Source organism: Mustela nigripes, chromosome 12 (genome assembly GCF_022355385.1).
Source record: "Mustela nigripes isolate SB6536 chromosome 12, MUSNIG.SB6536, whole genome shotgun sequence".
In the NCBI taxonomy this organism is placed as follows: Eukaryota; Metazoa; Chordata; class Mammalia; order Carnivora; family Mustelidae; genus Mustela; species Mustela nigripes.
Window position 1 is genome coordinate 99,138,557 of NC_081568.1, and position 21,258 is coordinate 99,159,814.

General features: G+C 42.6%; 1 protein-coding gene across 8 annotated transcripts in view; it reads left to right on the forward strand.

Annotated features, from left to right (window-relative positions):
* Positions 1 to 21,258, forward strand: part of ARHGEF28 (Rho guanine nucleotide exchange factor 28) — a 317,878-nt gene that overhangs the window by 194,725 nt on the left and 101,895 nt on the right. For 7 of the 8 annotated variants that reach the window (XM_059418064.1, XM_059418061.1, XM_059418063.1 and 4 more), the window contains one exon: positions 20,299 to 20,420. In XM_059418064.1, the coding sequence (XP_059274047.1) occupies positions 20,299 to 20,420 (122 nt within the window). Of the gene's footprint in view, positions 1 to 626; positions 895 to 20,298; positions 20,421 to 21,258 lie in introns of those variants that run through there. The other variant, XM_059418067.1, reaches the window with a different exon arrangement.

A 21,258-nucleotide genomic window follows, 5' to 3' on the forward strand; every position in this document is an offset into this window, starting at 1 on the left:
ACAGCCAGATTTGGTGACGATTGAAGCAAAATGCCCCAGTTGTGCTGAAAAGGAGTAGATGACTTCTTGTGTATTTAATGAGCATAATTCTCTGAAATACTTAAAGCTTCCAACTACTTGAGCTTTAAAGGGATGGAGAGACTAGACTGTGGAAGGAATTATACAAGCTGTTTCGACCCTAGCATCCGAAAAGTTGCCTGTACTGTCAGTCCTGTAAAAGAAGTGATTTCACTGGAAAACTCCCCACCCTGAATATGCTGGCTTTTACTTGTCAGTGTCCTGAGGTTTCTGGCTGTCCCCACTTGGAACCCTCAGCCTTGATGTCCCTGTGCAGGATGGCTTTTCCGAGACCATTCTCTAGCTCCAGAACAAAGCATGTGCCTGCATTTGGAGGCTTTTCTTGAAGGCCAGGCAGCTGTCTTTGAATTCACAGTTACCTTCCTTCTACGTTTCCATTTCCAGCCAGGAGAAGAGGGGAGTTAATGATTCATGTGCTCCCAGTGACCTTTTGAATAACAGGACTGTGATGTACCAGTGCGACTCTCAGCTGCCTCTCTCTCTCTCTTTTTACTTCCCTAGTTTGGCTTTAATATTTACAGCCTCCTTCTCCGTCTACATGCCTGGACGCCTGAAGGAAGCAAAACATTTATTGCCTCTCCCTCCCCGTGTGCGGGAGCTTTTCACCCAGCCCCATTCCTTCCTTTGACATCACACGGGAGACTCGGGAGACTCGCCTCCTGGCTGGGGACGCCCCCGAGTTCTTCCTGAGTCTCCACTGTTGAATCTATCGATTGAAGCAAAACAAAAAGATGGATTCTGACTCCGACTCCCCTTTTAACTACTCATGGCCTTCCTTCCCGAAAATGAAGATTCGGCGGAGGGCATCCAAGCAAGGTAGATCCTGGGATCTTTTATTTTGTTTCCCTCTGAGCCAAGCCCAGGGAGCTTTGTCTTCTTACCTTTCTTTTCCTTGTCGCTTTGCCAGACTGTTTTCTGATGAAGTGCAAGTTTACACATGTATTGTATAAAACTCTCAGACTCTAAAAATTCTTTGCGGAGAGGCTCCGGAGGTAAACCTGCTTGTTCTCCGGTTCCTTTCACTTTGAGTCTGCCTTTGTGCTGTATTGTACACGTGCAGTTCTCTTTAAAAAAGGAGGGGGGTTTGGTACAAGGGAAATGTTGCAGATTCACTTTGTGGGGAGTTACCTTGGCAATGGAGAGTCCTGTTGACTCTGAGATCTATGTACATATTCGATACACCCCCCACCCCCCACCCCTGTCTCTGCTGCTTTTGTGTTTTGGAGCGGGTGTTAATTTTTTAAAAAAAAATTCTTTACCCAAGCAGATTGTTCCATTTTAGACTATTGATTTTATAGTTGCTCCAAGGAAGGGATTTTAAGAAAGTAATTTCAACAAAAAAAACCCATGTATCTCTAGGGGATTTAGTCTTATATTAAAAAGTTTATTAGTAATTACCAAGTACGCAAAAGGCTTTACTGCCAAAGGAAAAAGTCATTTATTTGTGGCCTGTTTAATAATACAGTGTGTGGATGCCACTCATTCCCCCCTTACAAATTCATTCTTGCCATCCAGGCCTTAGAAATCAAGGAGCGAGCTGGTGTCCTCAGTCTCCGCTTCCCCATCCTCTTGCCTTCTGAAGTTCACAAAAACAAGAAAGTCAGGGACCCATCTGTTCATTATCATGTGTAGGGAGTTATGTGGTTGTTTTTAATTCAAGGAAGAAGGAACATTTTCATGAACTTGAAGGCAGAAGGGATGTTTCTGGAAGTGGGCTGTCTCTAGCTTTATCCTTATGGAGCAGAATTCTCTATTCACCAGAACAGCATGACCTATTGAATTACTCCCAGCTTTTTGATGAGAAAAATGGAGGCTGGCAGTTGTCAACGTACCTGGTTTGCCTCAAGGGTCTTTTTTTTTTCCTTCTAAAATTAAATAGAGGGGTGTGTGTGTGTGTGTGTCTGTGTGTCTGTGTGTGTGTGTGTGTGTGGTGTGTTTGCGTGTTTGCTCTTTGGCTAGAATCAAGGTAATCCCCAGGAATAAGATTGGTTACACATCCAGGGGTCATAGAAATCCTCAACCTGAACAAATTCCCTATGCTGCTCTGCTATCATCCTTGAAATTCTATTACTGGGGACTTAAAAATGTTGCCCAACATTCCACTTTTCTGTTGTGGGTTTTTTCCCTTTTTTAAAGATTTTATTTATTTATTTATTTATTTATTTATTTATTTATTTATTTTTGAGAGAGAGAGAGATAGCAAAGAGTGAGCATGAGCCAGGAGGAGAGAGAGAAGCAGAATTCCCCTGAGCCGGGATCCTGACACGGGGCTTGATTCCAGGACCTTGAGATCATCACCTGAGCCAAAGGCAGACACCTAACTAACTGAGCTCCCCCCGACTCCAGGCGTCCTTCTGTTCTTGTGTTTTAAAACCGAATTTCTTCTTCCGGTGAAGGGGCCATGATAAATGCAGCTTACCATTAAATGGTTCAGGAGGAAAAACTTTATGGAACAGAGAACATGAGCATATGCATGTAAAAGCAAGCTCAGACACATACAGAAAATGGAGTCAAATGTTAACAATAGGTAAATCTGGGGAAAGGTGATACCTTGGTGTTCTTTATGCCCTTCTTCTGTTTTTTCTGGAGGTTTGAAATTATATCCAAATAATGTTTTTTAAAAACTTCTAAATTCTGAAAGTGGGGGGGATACACTACGTCGTTAATTATTGGGGCCAAATATTTTGGTACAGTGGGAACAGCTGGAAGGCAGGTTGCTGCTCCGTAAGTCTGAAGTCTTCACCCTCATTCTCACTCATTTCAGTTTGGGAAATGATCTTCATATGTTTTGTCCCTGGCAGACTGACTGGATGTCTATGTCATTGGGGGCCTGCCTCATCTAACAACTTGGGGAGAGGTGGGGTTAATGATTAGGAGAGCATTGGAGGAGTTCGGGAGTCCAGTGGTTTTGTAGGGAGTGCATTAGTCATGCTCTCCTTTGAAATCTAAACTGGGAGCGCAGCCAGTTTGAGCTACAGCAAGAAGTCATAACATAAACTCAATTCAAGTGAAAGCAGGTACTTGGGATTTGAAAATAATTAACTATTGCAGCTAATAAACAAACGATAAGTGGAAATAACATTGGTAGGAGAGAGTTGGGAATTGTCTGAGTCCCCCATTTCCTTTTTTGCTAGATGATGATGGCCCAGTTGTGAAGAGTGGGTTTGGTGGTGCTGCCCTCTTGGCTAGGCAGGGTCCCAGAACTGTGGGCCTCAGGGATGACCTGGGCTACCTGCCTCATGTTCTAGAGGAGTGTGATGAGTCTGAAGAGGTGAAGTGATGGGGAAGTGTTCATGTGTTCAACAGGCATTTCCAGAATGGCAAGCGTTGTCCTAGAGGGTGGGGTGAAGTGGTGAACCAGACAGATACTGTCCCTGCTTATAGGGATGTTAGCACTAAGAATGGATCCCACATCTCATAGGATTCAGACATGCTGCCTCTGTATAGTGGAAGAAGCACCAAGAAACTGGATTTTTCAGCCCAGTGGCCTGTTTGTGCTGGAACTGTGGTCTCCATTCTCTTATAGGATGATCTGTTGATTTGTGTCAGTCTTTAAAACCTAGGTGGTTTATGGGACGCCTGGGTGGCTCAGTTGGTTAAGCAGCTGCCTTCGGCTCAGGTCATGATCCCAGCGTCCTGGGATCGAGTCCCACATCGGGCTACTTGCTCCGCAGGGAGCCTGCTTCTCCCTCTGACTCTGCCTTCCACTCTGTCTGCCTGTGCTCGCTCTCACTCTCTCTCTCTCTTACAAATAAATAAATAAAATCTTTAAAAAAAAAAATAAAACCTAGGTGGTTTGTATATCATGTTCATTCTTCTAGTTAGCACCGATGTCATTCTTACAAGGTAAGTTCTGGTCACTCGGGAAATCAGGAAGGAGGTTTTGAAGCCTTGGATTTTTTGCCTTAATAGCTAAACCTCTCATATTTTGTTGGGAATATTCTCTTTTATTCACAATATGCTTTCTCTTTCCTGATCCCCCTTGTTAGTATTCTCTTTTAATACTCCATCCTGTTCTTGATATTGCTGCTCTTTGATAGACATACATACACGACTCACTACTGGCTTGTTTAAAGAGATGTGAAAATAGAGGGAGTTTGGTAAAAAGGGGAAACTAGATTAGCAGAAACCCACCAATACTGACATCAACTAAAAAGTGAATCTAGTGTTTTTTCATCCTCCTCCCGTCAGAATGGAAGAGAAAATCATTAACTTAGAAACTGTGCCTTTGGAAGTGACCATGTCTAGAAGGGAATGTGATATAAGCAGAGGGTGAAAGTGTTTAAAACCAGGCTCCTTCAGAAAGATCTTGGGATTCTCGAAAGTTGCCCCTTGTCATTCCTCAGGACAGGCTGTACTGGAAACCTTGTGGTTAATGATTGGAGTGGGCTAGTATCCATGACCGTTCTGCTTCAGAGACTCCAGGAATGCCTGGACTTTTGTTTTGTTGGTTTCAGTAGGAGATTGAACCAAGAAAATTAATGTTTATAAATCAAAGATTAAAAAGTGCAGGGATTGGACCTTACCTAAATTAGCCATAATTAGTCTTCGATCTTTAAAATGCATTCTTTAATATTAATCATTAGGACCTAGTGCCTTTCATACACTTAGGCAACTACTGTCCCTCTTGCCTACTCCAGCTTGCATCCTGTGCCTCTCTTATGATATAAAGTGTGGAAGAGGGCCTTTCCCCATCATGTGCTGGTGCAAAACCAGTCTGCAGTTGATGAAGGAGGCTGGGCTTCACAGAAAGCTTTATAACCTTGGAGGGCTTAGGAAGTACCACATCTTGTCCATAGTCAAAGTAAGATTTTTGTGGTGCTTTATTAGCCATCATAGCCACTGATTACCAAGCTGTGGTAGGCTCTTTAAATTGAGGGTGTATGGTTCTTAAAATATCTCTGTAAGATAGATAATTCCCCTGTCTCATAAGCGAGGCAAGTGAAATTCAGCGAGTTTTAAAGTGATTCCTATGACCATGCCAGGAAATCAAGGACCAGTTACCATGATGCAATAAGGAAGGAAAATGAATAAATGAGTGACATAAGGTGTGTATGTTAGAGGGATGTGGTTGTCAGTTTCATTTGTTAGTTGCAAGCTCTGAGGCCCAAGAGTAGGGAGGTTGAGTGGTCCAAGATAAAGGCCAATAAATGAAGAGCCAGTCCTACAACCAGGCATTGATTTGAGAGGTTTCGTTCTTCCCAGTATGCTGTACCACCTCTTAGTAGAGGGAAGGGATAATGAACTTCACTGAGTAGCTACTTATGTTTGAAGGGTGCCACTTTGTCTCACCATTCTAGCTTCTCCCTCTCTTCTGAGTCTATGACTAGGAAAAGAGGTGATGGTGAAAACTCTGGAGGAGGAAAGTGGTATATTCCTCTGTCTTGATAGACTCATATGCCTAGGTATATAGCCCTGCTTCACATCATCCCTTGGGTAGGAAGAGATGGACAGATGTGTGCAGCGCTGGGTCGTTGACTGAGAAGAGGAAGAGGCAGGATGAATTGAGAAAAGGATGGCATGAGAGAGCTTTCAGTATGTTTTGGAAGGTTCACAGTTTTGTCACAGAAAGATCAAGTTAGAGGAATTGAGCTTGCTGGGGACGGAGATGAGAATCATCAGACCACTGTGTTGGCCTTTTCTGGATGCTCATTTAGGAGGGCAGATACATAGTTTGAAAAATAATTCCCGGACACAGTGCATATTTAAAGTATGATGATATTTCAGAAGGTTGAATAATAATTTTCAAAGGTGAATTACTTTTATTTCATGGCCTTACTTGTTCTCTGCTGTGTTTTCCCTTCTTTCTTTCATGAAGTTTCACTGGACCCACAGGTAGAGTTTCATGTGCATGTGTGTGTTCAGTTCCAGAATTCCCCCAAAGGATGCCTGAACACCGCAGGGGTAATAAGCCACTACAAAAATCCTTATTGAGGAAGAGAAACGTTTTCTTAAAGGTGACATAACCTGCCAAGATTTTGTTGGCTCACAATGAAGACAGTGTTTACCTTGAGAATAGGGCAGTTTCATCTCTGACTCTGCCTGGAAACCTACTTTGGTCAGCAGGGGAAAGGGGGGGGATGACAAGCCCCTTGCCAAACAACATAGCTGTATACTCCTCAGGGCTCCCTTTAGTTCAACAAATGCTTAGCCAAATACGTGAAACTGATTTTTTTTTTTTTTTTTTCTTGGCTAGCTTAAATTCCTGGGCAAGATGTATTTCTGCATTAACCGCTATAATGGAAGGAAGGCACTATTCCACGTATCCCGTGTTCAGGGCCTCTTCCCTACCACTTCAGTCTGGGGCAAGAACCAATAGTTGTTTATTCAGATATATTAAGCCAGAAAGTGATGAATCCCAGAGGAGAAGTCAGGAAGAATTACTGTTGAGGTTCAAGGTGAAGCAAGGAATGTCAGCTTGAAAGGGATGTCATTTTAATAGCCTGTGGTGAACTAGTGGGGTTTTAATAGGCAGGTGGTCCTTCCAAGCAAATGGGGCAGAGTTAGGCATACATAGAATGTATTAAAATGATGGAAAATAGCCCGGGCTCATACACTCTTGACTTACGGGGTTGTGGAAATGTAGAGAGGTGCCAAATACTGCATTGGCCTAGATGATTTTTGTTGTGTGCCTACGAGCCTCCTGCCCTTTGCTGAACAGCATTCAGATTATTTAGAGAGGGTGCCCTGTACTGCTCTGGCCGTGGATCCCAGTGATGCTGCCACCTTCTCACGTGACCTTCCTGCTTGGGTGCCATGGGTTGGGCGTCTCTCTCAGGTTGGGGTCAATCATAGCAACCCTTCTTGGCCAGTCAGAGTCTGGCCTTGGGATTTTTGAGATTGGAGTTTGGGAGGACATGTCTCCCTTCATGAATGGTGGTGCTGGAAGGCAGGAGTGGAAGCCATTCACTGGGAGAGAGCAGTCTGTGGTAGGAGGAAAAGCTACAAACATGAAGAGAGAAGTACTTGTAGGGTAGGGTCCTGCCCAGGCCCTTGTTCTGTTCCTGAGATCCTGTTGCTATCCAGGTGCCTCACTCTCAAGGCTTGGGTGTTAAATTCCTGTGGTTCTGTGACATGTCCTCACACGTTTTCAGTAAGTCTTCTCTCTCCCCCTTTTATTTTTATTTTAGCAAATTCAGGTGCCTATTGCTCTCATTTCTGACAAGAAATCTTCACTCATCCTGTAAGGTGCAGCTTGAAGGTGTTTTTTGTTTTGTTTGGTTTTCTGCAAGACTTCCCTTCATGCCCTGAGTTCATCATTCTCTTTCTTAAAAAATTTTTAAACTTATTTTTCTTTATCATGATAAGTATTACTCCTTAATCCCCATCCCTTATTTCTCCCATGCCCTCCACACCTCTTTATAGTTGGGAGTTGGTTTCTTTAGTTGTCTCTCTCTCTTTTTTGTTCCTTTGCTCATTTGTTTTGTCTTTTGAGTTTCACATATGACTAAGATCATATGGTCTTTGTCTTGCTCTGACCAACTTATTTTGCTGAGGATTTTACTCTCTAGCTCCATCCATATTGTTTCAAATGTCAAGATTTCAGTCCTTTTATGGCTGAATAATACTCCCTTATATAAATATACCACATCTTTTTATCCACTCATCAGCCAGTAGACACTTGGGCTGCTTCCATCCTTGGGCTCTTGTAAATAATGCTGCGGGAAATAGACGTGTGCACCTGAGTTCATCATTCTATTCTTGGTGCCTCTCTGGCTTTTGCATCTTTTATAATCACTGTCTCATTCGTGCGTCACAGCAAATATTGAGTGTCTCACCCTAAGACCCTGAATTCTTTGAAGACAGAGCCTAGGTGACCTATTTTCACACCTCTGTTGGCTGGATCGCAGAAGGCAAGCAGTAAATATTGTAAGTGTATTGTGGTCCAAGTTTACTCATAGTACACTCACATGCTTACTGATTTTTCTCTTTTTTTAAAAAATTTTGTTCATAATAGATCTGCTCTTTCTTACAAAGTCCTATACTCCAAGCAGTGGGGAGAAGAAAGGGTGTATTTTAGTCTAATGCATTAAACCTGGTCTGATGCAGTAATCAAAACCATTATTTTTGGTAACTGTTCAGTCTCTTTAAGTAAAATATCCAGTTTGTCCCATGTCTTCCTTGTTCCTCCTCTTTCTGGCCTAGCGGTTACAGAATGTGATTTTCTGGTGAGGGTAGGGGGCAGTTGGTGGTGGATAGGAAGAGGCCTCATCTTTGAGTATCCTGTGGGGCCTCCAGGTGTCTGCTGCAGATCTATAGGCCTGGGCTCTTCCCTGAGACATGAGTATTTTGTTTTGGGCTATTATGACCTGTGACCCACATCCGACAATTGGATCCTCTCCCTGGTATTCATCTGAATTTCTCCTGGCGATTTCTCCTTCACTGACTTGGCTTCACCCTTGTTATACTATAGAAAACTTGGAACCTATTTCCCAGACTGCTGGCTCAGACAATTGTCTAAAAATATCTGCTACAGGGTCCTTCCCTTGGGGCCATGGCAGGCTTCATGGTAGGCCACAAGTCCTCCACCATTATTATTATTATGTTTTAAAGATTTTCTTTATTTATTTGAAGAGAGAGCCACAGCGAGAGAAGGAACACAAGCAGGGGGAGCGGGAGAGGGAGAAGCAGGCTTCCCGCTGAACAGGAAGCCTGATGCAGGGCTCAATCCCAGGACCCTGGAATTATGACCTGAGCTGAAGGCAGACACTTAATGACTGAGCCACCCAGGCACCCCATAGTCTGCCATTATTATACCTCTCACAAGCCTGTGGGATCTTAGGGATCCATTCTCACCATTCAGGCAGCTGGGAGCAGCCCTGGGAAGCTGGCCCTTGCTGGCCCTGTTGCCTGAATTTACTCTCCCACTTAGTGTTCCCCGCTGTGGTTTTCCCCATGATTCTGTGGGGCAGCCTGCAAGGTGGTCTCCTTCAAGCCCCGTGTGAAATCACAAAAAACCCACCTGCCTTCAGAGGAGCTCTGGCCTATCACACTGTCCTGTATGCCCCACCCCCGGCAGGGAAACTACACATCTCATTTCTTTGATCTCTGTTGTCCCTGCCAGTGAAAACTCCTAAGAATCATAACCAGTATCTTATCCAGCTCTCATTCATACTAACCCACCCACAGGTGCCCAGAATTGCTCAGGAGAATGTAACAGGATGCAGGAGAGTTTCCCAACCAGGAGAAACTGAGAATGATCTGAAGGAACATCAGGCATTGCTTGGCTTTTATCCATCTTTCCTTCCTTCCTTCCTTTCTTCCTTCCTTCCACATGTTCTTGTTGAGGACACAAAAAATAAGTGAGAGTTATTTGAAAGTTGGTGAAAGAGTAGATCTTAAAAGTTCTCCTCACAAGGTTGAGGGATGTTAACTAGACTTACAATGATCATTTTGCAGTATATACAAATCTCAAATCATTATTGCTCACCTGAAACTAATGTCAATTATCCCTCAAAACAAAGTGCAACCTTTTGCATAGTTTCTTGTCAATAGTAGAACTGAGTTGCTCTTTAGGATATTAAGGGGTGGGGGTAAAAACACATAGCTCTGGAAATGGGTGCTACAGAATTGGAACTCCTTGGGACTTTTGAACTGGATTTGATCATTTTTATGTGCCCGTGTGTTCCTAGAAGATTCTGCAGGATATGATTATTATTCATAGGATTCCTTGTGATGACAACCTCCAGGAACATCTTCCTCACCAGTTAGTATGTATGTGTGTATGTGTGTGTGTGTTTCTTGTTGCTGTTGTTGTTGTTTCCTACAGTCACCAGAAATGGTCTTGTCAAAGTCTCAACAGTTTCTTTGAGGTCTTTCACTTATATCTTGGTGTTTGTAGAATGTGCCAGTTTTTTTCCCCTTCAGCTTGCTCATTGTTTCCCTCTGTAGAGTAACTTGATAGAGGCCTTAGAGAGGTGCATCAAGAAGGAGAGGGATTGCTGAGGCACCTGGCTGGCACAGCCAGAGGAGCGAGCAACTCTTGATCTCAGGGTCGTGAGTTTGAGCCCCATGTTGGGCATAGAGATTAAAAAATAATAATGAAAAAGAAATTAAAAAGGAAAGAAGGAGGGTGCCTAGATGGTTCAGTTGGTTAAGTGTCTGCCTTCAACTGAGGTCATGCTCCCAGGGTCCTGGGATGGAGCCCCATGTCAGGCTCCCTGCTCAGTGGGGAGTCTGCTTCTCCCCCCGCCCCTCCTCCCACACGTTCTCTCAGTCTCTGTCTTTCTTTCTCTCTCTCAAATAAATAAATAAAATCTTTAACAAAATTTTTAAAAAAGAAAAGAAGGAAATAAATTGCTGATTAAGTCTAATCACTACCAGTCTATATACAACACATGACTGAACATCTCCTTGATAGCTTGGGGGAAACAGAGGAGGGAAAAAGTTGCTTACATATTTGAGAGTCCTTTTGCACACATAAACCCGTGTCATCTCGAAGGCTACTTTGTGCTACTATAATTAGGATTGAGAACTTGGAAAGATGTGGGAGAAAATTGTTGTTCTCCAAGGACCATGTTTTCTTGCTCTCTTCTCCCTTCTCCCTCCCCCCCGCCCCCGTGCCTCTGGTGTATTATGAGCGAAAAGGCTTGTTTTCTTCTTGGATAATATTGATAATTAGGTCTTTTAAAACAGCAGAATAGGGCTTCTTTTAGGATCTGATTTTAGAGTACCAAGTTGTAACTTGTTATTTAGAAGGGATTTTAAGCTGCAGTTCTGAGGGAGAGGGCTGGAAAAACAGCCTTCACATCAGCCTCTGGAAACCCTTCGCTTCTGTCCTTAGCTGTTACCTGTTCACAGAACTCGTTGAGAGGCCTGATCTCACCCCAGGGCTCACTTTCCTTGTACAGGATCCTAGGAGGGTGAGGCAAGTTCTGAGAGTGAATTAGGCATTTGGATCCATGTTAGAACCAGTCTATTTTGGGAGACACAGGTTCTCTGGATTCTCACAGACGTGTCTTGCTGTACACTTAAATCTTCAGAGTAACTTCAGTTTACACATGACCCACAGGAAATTCCTTGGCTGGGGATAATTTTGGAATTTGGATGGATCCTCTCTATAACTTCCAGTCCAACTCAGAAGAATGAGGCCGAGAGATGTTCCAGGCCAAGACTAATATCAGGAAAATCCTAAGAGAAACTTAGAGGAAGAATAAGCAAGGAGATAAATGACAGTTTACCCCTGAAAACATTCCTTTTCGCTTGTGAGTGTGAGTTTTTTTTCATTTCTCCTGGAGCACACCAAGACCATTGGCAGAAAGGACTCTCTGTATGTTTCAGAATTTGGCAAAGGTTCACTTCGATTTTGGAATTTGAGGACGGTGTACTGCAGTGACAAAGGCTGTCTCTGTCAGCACTATGTTCTGGTTCTAACACTTAATAACATCCGTGGGTTAGTCACTCTCACTGGGCCCCCGCGTTCTTGTCTACAAGACAACCATGATAGTGCCTCCTGTGGTTACGGAGAGTAGGGCTGGCAGATGGGCAGAAACAATACTGTGTCCTCTTGCATAAAACATTTCCAGCTAATATGTTTATGCAGGTATTATTGGATTTGGTTGATTTACTTGGTCACCTGGTATTTTGCCCGAGATTCCACAGCTGTTCTTTGACAGAGGAGGCACGTTCTGAAGACTTGACCTGTCTCTTCTTTTGTCTTACATGTAAAAATGGTGGTGGTTAGAACTCAGGAAAAATAGAAAGAGTTGCCATTAAATACAACGTGCATGCCAGCCCCTGGAAGGAAGCAGCTAACATTTCAGTGTATGGTTCCAGTTTTTCTCTGTTATCTCGTGTGGCATGTGGCTAAATAAAATGAAATTGTGTATTCACTGTCGTATGAATGTTTTCACAGCCAGACACACTGTCGTGTTCCGGCCGCAGATCTCCAAAGGCAGAGAGCATGGGCCCAGGAAGTGAGCAAAGACACGTAGGCACAAGTCACACAATGCAGCTTCCTCATGGGAAAATACCAGACATTGCTCAGATGCCATTTTCTTGAGTTCAGATGGGATACTCAGTAAGCCCAATTGTTAAAATAAAGTACTTTGGACCGGCTAGCGGAGCGCCTAGGTAGAGCTGCCATTGACTAAGTGATGGGACCTTGGGGAAGTTACTTAAATAGGACCACAGTTTCCTACTTTGCACAATGGAAATACTAAATAGTACTGCCTTAGAAGATTGTTCTGAGGATCAGATGAGTTAATACACGGAAGTCAGGTAGTGCTGGGTTCAGAGTAGGCACTGTGTGGTCATCGGCTCTAACAGTGGTGTTGGCTTGCCTGATGAACTCATACTGAGAAGGTGTTAGATACTGACTCTTGGAGTACCTAGAGTTTTTTCCTCTCTGTTTTTATGAGTTTGTTTTTGTTTACGTCTTTTTTTTTTTTTTTTCCTCATCTTCCTAGTAACTTTACCTTGCAAATCTGCCTGGTCACCCCATTATTCCTTTACTAAAAGAGTGATTCCATGGTTTTTTAAATAAGGAGATGAAAGAGGCATTCTTGGGCTCCTTCTGCCAGGGGGCATTTCGGGTGGTGTCACCTGCCATTGTTCTGTATAGGAGGAGAAGCTATTTTTAGCTCAGACCCCAACCAGGAAGTTACTTGTCCTACCAGGAGGAACAAAGTAAAATTTTATCTCTGGAGTGTGTTAGATCACACAGGACTACACATAGAGGTAACAGCCAGGAAGGGCTCAGAAAAGGGGGACAGCCTATTGATTGTTTAGAGACCTGTCAGGGGACCTCCTGGGGAAGTGGTCTTTGAGCACTGTGCCTAAGGATGTTTTTAAGAGTCCTAGATGGAGACTGAGGAACCTGGGCAGGGCCCAGCATGGAGCATGGTGGCTGCTAGTTCATAGTCACACAGTAAATGTTGGAAAAGAGAATGAGTGAATGATGAATGAATGAGAGAAATAAGAAAGCATTTCCTTCCCAACCAGGAGTAGAGCAAGAACATTTGGGCCACTCACAAGAAAACTTCCAGAATCTGAGGAAATTTGTCAGACCAGAAGGGGATAGACTCAGTTGTACCCTGGACAAGGTTTCTGTTCTTGATGAGAAAGTATTTACTCCTTCAGATTGTATTTACTGAGAATCTTTTATGTACCTGACATGGTTCTAGGTCCTGGGGATATAGTGAACAAAGTATGCAAAGTCACATTTCTGATGGACTTTACATTTTAGTGGAAGGTAACACAATATACAGTGAAGACATAAGATGCTAGGTGATGATCTGTGGCATAAGGGATAATAAAGCAGGTCTTGGATGTGAGTTGCTATTTTATATACCTAATGGCCTGGGAGAGGCTCATTGATAAGATAACATTTGAGTAGAGAGCTGAAGAAAGTCAGGAAGCAAAGTATCAGGATATGGGAGGAAGAGCAGTCCTGGTAGAAAAAACTCCAAGTGCAAATGGCCTGAGGCATAGAACAGCAAGACCAGTGTAGCTGGAGTAGAGTAGTTGGCAGGCTCCAGAGAGGTTGTGTGAGGGCAGATGTGGGACAGGTTATGTAAGTATGACGTTGTGATTTATAAAGAGAAATACATATTTGGTCTTTCTCCTGTTTCTGGTATAGGGTTCCCTAAAACCCTTGGAAGGTCCTAGGGGATGAGTGTGATAAAGGTGTCTCCTATGTTAATGAGGTGACTTCTGAACCTCGGAATTAGGGGCTGGTTGCCAGGAGAACTAGCCATTTGATTAGAGGGATGGAACTTTCAGTACTACCCACCCTCACTTCTGGGGAGGGGAGATGGGCTGAAGATTGAGTCCATTACCCATGACTGAAGATTTCATCAATCACATGTGTATAATGAAACCAAGATGACAGGATTCAGAGAGCTTCTAGATGAGGAGGGGTTATCAGGAAAGCTTTATACTCTGAGAGAGCATGGACTCTCCTCATATCTTGTCCTCTGCATTGCTTCCATCTAGCTGTTACTGAGTTACAGCCTCTTCAGATGAACCATTTAATTGGTAAAATGTTACTCTGAGTCTCTGAAACTCTCAAGCAAATGAATCAAACCTAAGGAGAGGGTGTCATGGTAATGTCTGATTTATAGTCAGTTGGTCAGAAATATAGGTAACGACCTAGACTTGTGGCTGGCTTCTGAACGTGGGGGTGGACAGTCTTATAGGACTGAACCCTTAATCTGTGGAATCTGATGTTATCTCCAGGTAGAAAGTGTCAGAATTGAGTTGAATTGTCTGTCAGACACTCAGTTGATGTCAGAATTGCTTGGATGTGTGAGGAAACACTTTCCTCAAACACACACTATCCATGTTAAAAGTGCATCCCGGAGCCATTTTAGTAAAGCAGTGTAGGTTGTGGCAAAGTTTGGCTTTTACTCAAAATGAGAGGAGCAGCCATTGGAGAGTTTTGCAGAGGCAAGATGTGACTTAATTTTCTTTGTAACATGATTGCCGTGTATGTTGTGGAGGACGGGTTAACAAGGGTGAAGTGGTAGCAACAAGAACAGTTAGGGGACCGTGGTCTTGCAGTTGTGTGAGCGGGAGACGGTGGTGGCTTGCCTCATCATGGCAGTGGGTGGATGTATAAGAAAAGGTCAAAACATAGATTCATTTGGTTGTAAAAGAGAACAGTCGAGGTCAGTCCAGGGACTGCCCTTGACTGGGAGGAGGGGTTGCAGAAAGGAAAAATCAGGAGCTCAGTTTGGCGCTCACTGCTGCCAGATAGCTTTGCGGAGATGTTAAGGAGATGGTTGTGATTCAGGGGAGAGGTCTGGAGTGGATATAAAACTCTGGGACTACATGGGTCATCATCATACCAGTGCATATGATGCTGGGCTGTTAGTTGATTTGGGGAATGTATGGGGAGGAAGGGAGAGAGGGAGAGGGACGTTTGGGAATGGATCTTGGGGCACTGTAACCTGCGTTAGAATTGAGAGGATGATAGAAACTGAGAAGTAAAGGCCAGGCAGAGAGAGACAGGTGTCCTGGAAGCCAAGGGGAAAAGGAAGCCATCAGCAGTGTCCAGTGCCACCCTAGGTCACCTAAGGTTAGCAGGGAGAACCGATCCCTAGGTCATGATGGTCACAGTTTCTATGGAGCACCGGGAACTGAACTCCAGAATATGCTCTACCCAGCTCATGGTGGTTAGTCATTCTCCATAGATCCTTCTTCTGGGTTCACAGTCTGCTGGGTTTAAAGCACAACTGAATGAATGAATGAATGAATGAAAGAAACAAACCAATCTGCCCACCATTGTAAAGAGATACGTGGACTGAGAGGCCCTCCCTGACTTTGGCAGGCAAGAGCTTGGCACCCAGAGTGGGCCAAACCAGGTCAGCAGCAGGTTTGCAAAAGACTGCCTTCACTGTGTTGGTTTATGTTTGGGCGTGGGTCTCTTACATAACCAGGCAAATAGGCCACATTTTCCTTAAGCTGCAAGGCCCTTAGCTTTGGGAGGGAGGGTTGGATTTCAGCAGAACCCAGGTTGCCCAGGCTCTAGGCTGGTCTGTGCTATTAACTGTTTCCTGCCCATTTTGGTGGTAGGGGGGTAAGTTGTGGATGTTGGAAAAAAGGGAGGCATTTGCAGCTGCTTTTCCCTCTCCCCCTTATTAATTCTCCTTCTTTCTATGGGTGAAATACATTTACTCTCTGTTGTCTCTCCTGCCACCTGACCGAAGAGTCTAGTATAGCAGAGACGCTCCGATGCCAATTTTGGCTTTGGGGAGACATTGTAGAGTTCTGTAGGTCACATTATAGAGCAATGTGCATAATGGGAAGGAGGAGAGCTGGGGATCCCCTGGAGTTGCTGTTTATCCTCTAGGCACTCCCTCTGCAGTGAGAACCTGGCCAGAGGCCATCTGATCATGCTGGGACATCCTAGTTTCTCAAATCCTCCCTTTGTTCTTGGAAAACACTGTCTCTGATTGTCTGACTTTATTCTTTGCTGCTTCTGTTATAATCTCCCATTTCATGAGGTCTTATCCTCAACTCACTGGAGGTAAATCTTACAGGCAGTTTGACTTTGTTTTTTGGTTACCATTTCCGAGATGGATTTTACAAAATGTCCTAACATGAGCTAGGTCTGAAATAAGAGAGTTACATCTTAAAAGTGCCTCGTGTAGCACATGGAATGTTTTATGCATTCCACTTTCCTAGGGTTGGTTTGAAACATGTGAAGTTCCAACCAGGGTAGAAATCATTTTTAAAAGAATCAAAAATATGGTAAACTATCAAAACTAGACAACCTCATTTACTAGTATAACAGCAAGTGTGTTATAGGGCTTACTTTTTATTACATGATGTCCACTCAAAATATTAAATCACTTAATCCTTCTGATAGTCCTATGGGATATATTCTCATCCCTATTTTATGGATCAGGAAGTGGAGGTATAGAGAGGTTGAGTAACTTGCCCAAGGTCACACAGCAAATAGATGGTAGAGTAGGTCTTGGAGTTCAAGCAGCCCAGGGCTCTTGCTCATATGGACTGCAGTGCATTGTTCTTTACTGATTTAAAATTTTCAGCCATTTGGATGCAGATGAGTTTTGGTTCTTCTTATACTGCCTTTGAAATATGGTCTGCCACATATTAAAAATAAAATAAATGTTATCAACAGACCTGTAAAGTTAACTTTTTTTTTAAATATTTTAAAGATTTTGTTTATTTATTTGACAGACAGAGATCACAAGTAGGCAGAGAGGCAGACCGAGAGAGAGAGGAGGAAGCAGGCCCCCTGCCAAGCAGAGAGCCTGATGCGATGTGGGGCTCGATCCCAGGCCCCTGGGATCATGACCCGAGCCGAAGGCAGAGTCTTTAACCCACTGAGCCACCCAGGCGCCCCTAAAGTTAACTTTTAAAAAAAATAAAGTTAACTTTTTGCTAAGAATAAATGCTTTAAAAACAGCATAATTTGGGGCACCTGAGTGGCTCAGTGGGTTAAAGCCTCTGCCTTCAGCTCAGGTCATGTTCCCAGGGTCTTGGGATCGCGCCCTACATCGCATCATTGGGCTGTCTGCTCAGCAGGGAGCCTGCTTCCTCCTCCTCTCTCTCTCTCTCTATGCCTGCCTCTCTGCCTGCTTATAATCTCTGTCTGTGAAATAAATAAATAGAATCTTAAAAAAAAAAAGTTTGTCATCTTCTGGTTTGTCCATCTGTGTTCATTTGCACATCTGATTACCCTTTGGTGTCATTTGGCAAGAGGAGGCTATGGATGCTCTAGAGTTCTATGAAAAGGACTGTTTGGACCAATCTTATAAACTGTTGCTCTGAGTGAGCCAGAAAATCTACGGGGCAGATTATGGGTGAGAAATCTAGAGAGAAGACACAGATTTTTCCATTGTCACTACTGCCTTGAGCTTTTGTACAGTAATATTCCCCCTGCCAACAAGATCCATTGTCTCAGTGGAGTCATTCCCTAAGGGACAGGATGACGACAAGATCTAGGCCGTTTTCCCAAAGTGTAGAGTAGACTTTACTGGGCGCTGTTGATCTGGAAGCTGGTATCCCGACCTAAAACTAGTTGACATTGAATCGCACAGTAAGGCAGGTATTTCCTTTTCTTTTTCTTTTTGGTCTTTCTGCTGATTCAAGGAGGAAGTTCTTTTCACACCCCTGCATCTTTAACATCTCTCCAGTCTTTCCAGATCTCCCTTCATGACAATGAGCAGCAGCCCTTGTAGGCCCTCAGCTTTGATTGGCAACTATATTCAGTCAGAAGGTAGTTTTGCTCGTTTGTTCTGTATAGTTCTCTTCCAGTTTTAGCAGGGAATATTGTTTTTCTGTTTATAGTGAGGATAAAGTATTTCTTTTAAAATTCATTTTATTTAAAGAAAAAAGGGTGGGTCAATCTAAAAACAAGCACAAGAGAAAATATAGCACAGGTAGTAAGTAGATATGGCAAAATTGTGAATTTGGCAGAAGAATGATAAAATCTTGTGAAATATTGGTCTAATATCCTCTGAAATAACATAGAGATCCAGCCTCTTGTTTGAAACTATTGGGACTAGATTTGTCTTGGAATTTAGAGTTTTCAGATCTTTTTGGAGTAGTGCTCATAGTACATATGATGTGACTATCAATGCCATCATCCAGTGTGGTAAGATTTCTAAAGCAAAATGTATGAACATTCACACCAGCTGAAGTTAATAAAAACTAGCTATGGCCTTTTGGGGTTCAGGTCAGATTTTGCACCAAATATATTTGGGAGCCAAATTTATGAAGAAAAGTTTTGATTTTCAGAGCTTTCTAGATTTCAGAATTGGAGATAAGGGATTAAGGACCCATCTTTTTTTTTTTTTTTTTTTAACAAATTACATGTTTTCTAAAACGCTGATCAAATTACACAGAAAACAAATTAACAAAAACAATTTGGCCGAAGTTACCAATTATAATGGCAGAAATGCCTGGTGTGTTACAGTGTGTAAACTTAAAACATCGTAGAGCAGTTTGGGCGCCTGGGTGACTCAGTCGATTAAGCATCTGCCTTCCGCTTAGGTCATGATCTCAGTGCCCTGGGATCGAGTTCCACATCAGACTCCTAGCTCAGCCAGGAACCTGCTTCTCCCTCTCTCCTTTCCCCCTACTTGTCTGCATTCTCTTTCTCTCTCTCTTTTGCTTCACACTCTCTCAAATAAATAAAATCTTAAAAAAAAAATCCCATTGTAGAGCAGTTAAACTGGATTAATTATGTTTCAGAGGGACATGCTGAGTTATCCATGACTGTTTTTTAAACATTCTATAAAATGACATTTAAGCACATATTTTCTTCAGTACACATTGAAAGTGCTTTATCACATTCTTGATTTATAATCTTCGGAATATGCTTTTACTTTTTGTAATTACAATCATAATGTATAGTAATTGATCATAAAGGTCGCACTTGTGAAGTATTTGTGGACTTGTATGTCATAGTGCTAGCTATATAAATTGATAAAAGAGGATATTATGGATATAAGAAAATAGTTTCCATTTCCACTGTATATTTACTTGAGAAGTTTGATGAAATCTCATTTTGGTGTTCTGTGGTTAACAGATAGGTTAAGATAATCTGAAGCTAATGCCATTTGGTTCATGCAGTTGATATATTTTTGTAAGTTTTTAACGTCTTCCAGCAGAAGTACATCAACCCAACAGTTACTAATCTTTTTTTCATTTTCTGATTCACTCCCATGGACTTACCTAGCTTTTATGCTATGACACAGGATGGGTGGTGAGATTAGGGCCATTTCTGATAGAACAGAGGCAACACTATTCCTTTTGTGTCCTTGAGAACACCTGCCAGAATGTCAGGGAGGATGACATTTGCTACAAGTACAACTTTGTATCCCCCCATTAAAGTCATTCACAGACACTGATATGGTTTCGGTTACTATCAGTAGCCTCACACTGAACATGCTTGAAATAACTGCTAATAACAAAATGTAGTAATAGTGATAGTTAATATTTACTAGCTCTTGGTAAATCCTAGGCATGTATTTAGTGCTTTGGATGTTTGAGCTCATTTAACCCTCATTCTCCATGACAGGGAAAGCATGATGAAAATTGCTTTTATAGATGAGGAAACTCTGTCAAGAATATTGGGCCAGAATCACTGGAATGAGGCATTCTGGCTCCACTGTGTTTTGTTGCCTTCAACTTTCTGTTCCTTACAAGTCCAGTAGTTCCACAACTCTTTGGGACTCAACTTTGAGTGACGTCGTCTATTTGTAACAAAGCCGAGAACATGAACGCAAGCAAAACCGTTTTGATAATTAAAAAAGAAGCAACTCTCTAAGAGCATGCATATTCATTCAGAACTCCTAGATGGTGTACTGTCTTTGGTCCATTAATAAAGGGTATGGAGCCTGAACACTGCAGTGGCCCTGAGGCTTCTAAGACAATCATGAATGCTTCCAAGTTATTGATAAAGTGAAGTGAATTTTAGTTTTACTTATTAGAAATTGAAAGCAGAAATCTAATGATTTGGGGGTACCTGGGTGGCTCAGTTGGTTAAGCATCTGCCTTTGGCTCAGGACATGATCCCAGGGTTCTGGGATGTGCCCCCCATATCAGGCTCCCTCCCTGCTCAGCAGCGAATCTGCTTCTCCCCCTGCCCCTTCTCCTGCTTGTTCTTTCTCTTTCTCTGTCTCTCTCTCTCTAATAAATAAATAAAATCTAAAAAAAAAAAAAAAAAAAGAAGAAGGTAAAGTTTGACTTTAAAATAAATCCCATCTACTTTTTTTCTGTCCTCTTGTCGTTTTTTTCCTCTAGATCACTCTTCTGATGTCTTCAAAAAATCCAAGCATCCCCCAACATTCTTTGGGGTAGGCCGGCTCTCTGAGGTGCTGAATGGTGGTGATGAAGTTTACGCTAATTGTATGGTGATAGATCAGGTAAGGCTTGACTGATGTTACCAGAGGGATTTTACTCTCTTTCCAAAACCTGAGTATATGAGAAATATAGTTAGCATTGTTGTGTTGCTCTAATGATTTCAGCCCAAGAGTGGCCCTCGTGATCATCATATGAGCACTTAACTTAGGGTTTCCTTTTCTGCACAGCACATATTACCCCACCAAAAGTCTGTCTCCCCCTCTCCCTCTGCCCTCTGTAGGGAGGGGTCAATGTCAAACAAGAAGAGTGTGAAAGCTCTTGCATGGAGCCAGAATAGGAAGTGACAACTGGGCTTTTCAAAAAAACAAACACTAGCAACAACAAAAGCCAGTGTGTATATGCCCTGATTAAGTAATATTTGTATTCAAATGCAACAAACGGTTAAGAGCAAGAGCTTGAGGCTAGCCCCATATGATGCTGTCATATAAATTACTTATTTAATCCTTCTAATACATCCATTAACATATACTAAGGTTATAGAGCTTTAATATTAAAAGAGACTATCGTTATACTACAGGGAAGTTGCAGTCCTTTAGAATGCACCCCATCCCCCTGCACCAGTCTCTGACATTTGTTAGATCTCACAGAGTCCTGTGGTTTGCCTGTGCATCAATTTACAGATTTATCCCTTAATTTCCCTAGCTCAGTGATTCTCAAACTTTAATATTTATAAAAATTAAAACATAGTTTTAGGTTTGACGATTTCGGTACACACAATTTTATGGATGATTTTTGGGATTTTCAAGGGTAATTTTGACAAAACGTAATTTTTGCCTTATCCACAGACTTCCAAACCTAAACCCCATATATAAGATGCACCATATATATATATATATATAT